General features: G+C 35.1%; 1 protein-coding gene across 1 annotated transcript in view; it reads right to left on the reverse strand.

The window, feature by feature from the left end:
• Positions 1-762: 762 nt before the first annotated feature.
• Positions 763-3,410, reverse strand: part of LOC107701456 (reticulon-1-like) — a 32,477-nt gene continuing 29,829 nt past the window's right edge. The window contains exons 6-8 of the mRNA XM_016503458.1: positions 1,115-1,184; positions 926-972; positions 763-825 (exon numbers count right to left, since the gene is read on the reverse strand). Coding sequence (XP_016358944.1) covers positions 763-825; positions 926-972; positions 1,115-1,184 — 180 coding nt within the window. The remainder of the gene's footprint in view (positions 826-925; positions 973-1,114; positions 1,185-3,410) is intronic.

Below are 3,410 nucleotides of genomic sequence, written 5' to 3' on the forward strand. Positions count from 1 at the left end.
AAAAGTTTTGATTATGTTGTGTAGGCTAATTGTTGTTAACATGATTTAACAAAAATAATTTAAGTTTGATCATTTGAAGTTTAAGTCTTAATGATGACTATCAGACATCCTTAGAAATTATAAAAAAATCCAGATATTGGTATCCATAGTAGTATCAATAATGTCGATACTAGCCTGATAGCAATTAGTAAAAAGATGCTATTAAATATTATTTACAAATTCACAGTCATAGTATTTTCCAATGCCATTAGCGTCAGTGGTTATAACAACATTAAATTATGAAAGATGAGCCATGAAGAAGTACATTTAAGAACATTTATTTTCGCATTCAGTATTGAGTACATCTTAAGTGCAAATAGTTAAGAGTCAATATTCTATTTCAAATTAATTCTATTCTTTGCATTTTCCATTTAATAAAGAATCCTAAATAAAACCAGTTTCCATAAAAATAAAAATACAACTTTCACTACTGACAATGAAAAGAAATATTTCTTGAGCACCAAATCAGCATATTAGCATGATATTAGAATGATTAGATAGATCATGTGACACTGATCATGTGATCATATGAAAATGCAACTTTGCCATCACAGGAATAAATTAACTTTTAAATTAAAATAGAAAACAGTTATTTTAAACTGCCATAATATTTCACAATATTACTGTATTTTTGATCAAATAGATGCAGCCTTGGTGAGCATATGAGACTTTATTAAAAAACATACAGTATATTATATTATATTATATTCTTAAAGGGAGTACTTACTTTCCTACCACAGAGTTGACTTGGGTTCTTATTAGGTCCAGATACTGATCAATCTGTGCCTAGAGACAGAGAAAGATTTAAAAAGTGAGTCATTGTAGTCATAATGCTTATGAATTATACATGATTCTGTAGTCATGGTAACAATGGTGCCACTCTGACCTGGTATTTCTCATAGACCACAGGCATCGAGAAGATGGACACCACCACTGAAGCAAGATGTAATGTAAATGTTAAAAGATGGGACAAAAGAGCACATAATCAGTAAATGCAGTACTCTGCCATTCAAAAAACATACATTCATCTACATTTCAAATTACAGGTGCATGTGGAACCGAAAAAGATGCTCACCCATAATAAGAAGAGTGAGTCCATTGAAGAGGGCTCCCACATAGGTCAGCAACCACATCAGCACTGCAAACTTGAGTCAAACAAACACAACTAGCAGTTCATAGACACACATATACTGAATGAAGGTATCATATGATTTATGATGCATTTATGTGCCAGTGCTGTGAAAAGCTGAACTAAAGCATTGTAGAAGTTCATAAAGTGTGAAACTGCCCTAATATTCTGTATACTAATTACTGCTTCCATTATTTATGTAGATCAGAGGTCACCAATTAGCAAACCATAATGCAGACTCTAGATTTCTTAAGCCCCGTTCACACTACAAGTGACACGATCCCATTCATTTCCATGGAGAGCTGGCAATTTCCGGCGACAAGTGCGACAGTGGCCATTGGCGACGGATGGGGCGTGTCCAGCGATGCGACAAAGTTCAGAATCTTTCAACTTTATGCAAATGAAGAGCGACTTTCGGGAGCGACAGCCAATAGGAAAGAAGACGCCAGAGCTCATGTGATCATTCTCCTCTCAGCCGTAGATAAACATATGCAATGGGAAAAAGGTAGGCTCTGTTTCTCATTCATTTTTGTTTGTATGTATGGATTTAATTCATATTTATATTATATTTAGTCTTTTGCCTCCAAAATGTTTGTATTTAGCGCGAGAAACCTAATTCGCTGTCAAGGCAACCAGTAGTGAGAACGCCCACTAGCAACCTCATCGCCAGCCCCTGGCAACATGCAGCGACAAAGTCGCTGCTAGTGTGAATGCAGGTTTACTTGTACAAAATTTAGTTTTACAATATTTAACAGTAAACAGTAAAAAATTTACAATAAATATTTGTGAAATGCATAGATACACTGAAGTTCAAATTTGGGGAAAGTAAGATTTTTTTAAAAGAAATTAATACTTTTATTCATCAAGGATGCATTAAAATTGGCAGTACAGACAAAAAAAATTATTTCAAATAATTGCCAGGTTCTGTCATGAAACTCTATATGGCGCAGGCTGATGGGTCATTAACACAATGGCTCTTTAGCATCTACTAGAGCATTTCGATTTCAGAGTTCCTTTAAAGTTCCTTTAAAACACTCCACCTTCCCCAGCTCCACCTGTATAGATCTGCTACGGGTTATTATACTGTATATGCTACTTGTGTAGCAGCAGTGTGTCTTAAATACTCACAGCACCGTATTGGCGTATGTATTGGCAGTACTAAGTTCCTGTACTTGTTTTGCAGCAGCAGAAGCAATAATCTACAGCAACAGCAATAACTAACAGCAGCAGCAATTCAGCAGCGTAACAGATCTATTCCACCAAGACCAAATACATTAACATTAACATTACCATGCTAAAATCATCTGAGAGTTGTCATGATAGAAATGCTTTTCTTCTGAATTTCTATTCATCAAAGAATCTTAAAAAAGTATTACTGTTTCCACAAAAATAAGAAGCAGCATAACTGATTTCAACACTGCATTTTGAAGGGTCATGTGACACTGAAAACTGGAGTAATGATGCTGAAAATTCAGCTTTGCCATAAAAAGAATAAATTACATTTTTTTATTATTTTAAAGGGGAAAAAAATCAATAAAAAAAAAAATCTTACCAACTCCAAACTCTTGAACGGTAGTGTACGGCCTGGAAAGTACGGTAAATGCTTTGAAGTGTGCTGGCATTTATGTGTGAGAAACCTGTTTAAATCCAGTTCAGGTCATTTCCTGATCACCTCCCATCTTTTCTATACTGTCCTATTAAGTATCACTTTAAGGAAAAATTGATAACTGAATAACCCCCGGTCAGTGTTGGGGAGTAACTAGTTACATGTAACGGCGTTACGTAATTTAATTACAAAATAAATGTAACTGTAATCAGTTACAGTTACTAAGAAAAAATGTGTAATTAAATTAGTTACTTATGAAAATGTTAACGATTACAAAGGGGATTACATTTGAATATTTACACACATCCACATACAGATTTAATTGATTTCTTTCCCAAATTGCACTGATTACTCTGAGACATACGGCCCTATAATTTCTGCGATGCGGAAAACAGACTGGTTCGTGGAATCCAGTCATAAAAATGGGATTCCTATAGCCTAACGCGGACAGAATATGCCACATTCTCGACGAATAAATCAAAAGTAGGTCAATACACTTGAATCAAAACGCGATATTGATTAGTGTCTGTGAATATTAAGCCACAAAAAGACAATATATGAATCCTGCACGTTCTGCGTGTCTGTGGAAATCAGGCACGGACTGGCCATCGGGAGAACCGGGACAATTCCCGGTGG

This window comes from Sinocyclocheilus anshuiensis, unplaced genomic scaffold (assembly GCF_001515605.1).
Source record: "Sinocyclocheilus anshuiensis isolate Anshui unplaced genomic scaffold, SAMN03320099.WGS_v1.1 scaffold1051, whole genome shotgun sequence".
Classification (NCBI taxonomy): Eukaryota; Metazoa; Chordata; class Actinopteri; order Cypriniformes; family Cyprinidae; genus Sinocyclocheilus; species Sinocyclocheilus anshuiensis.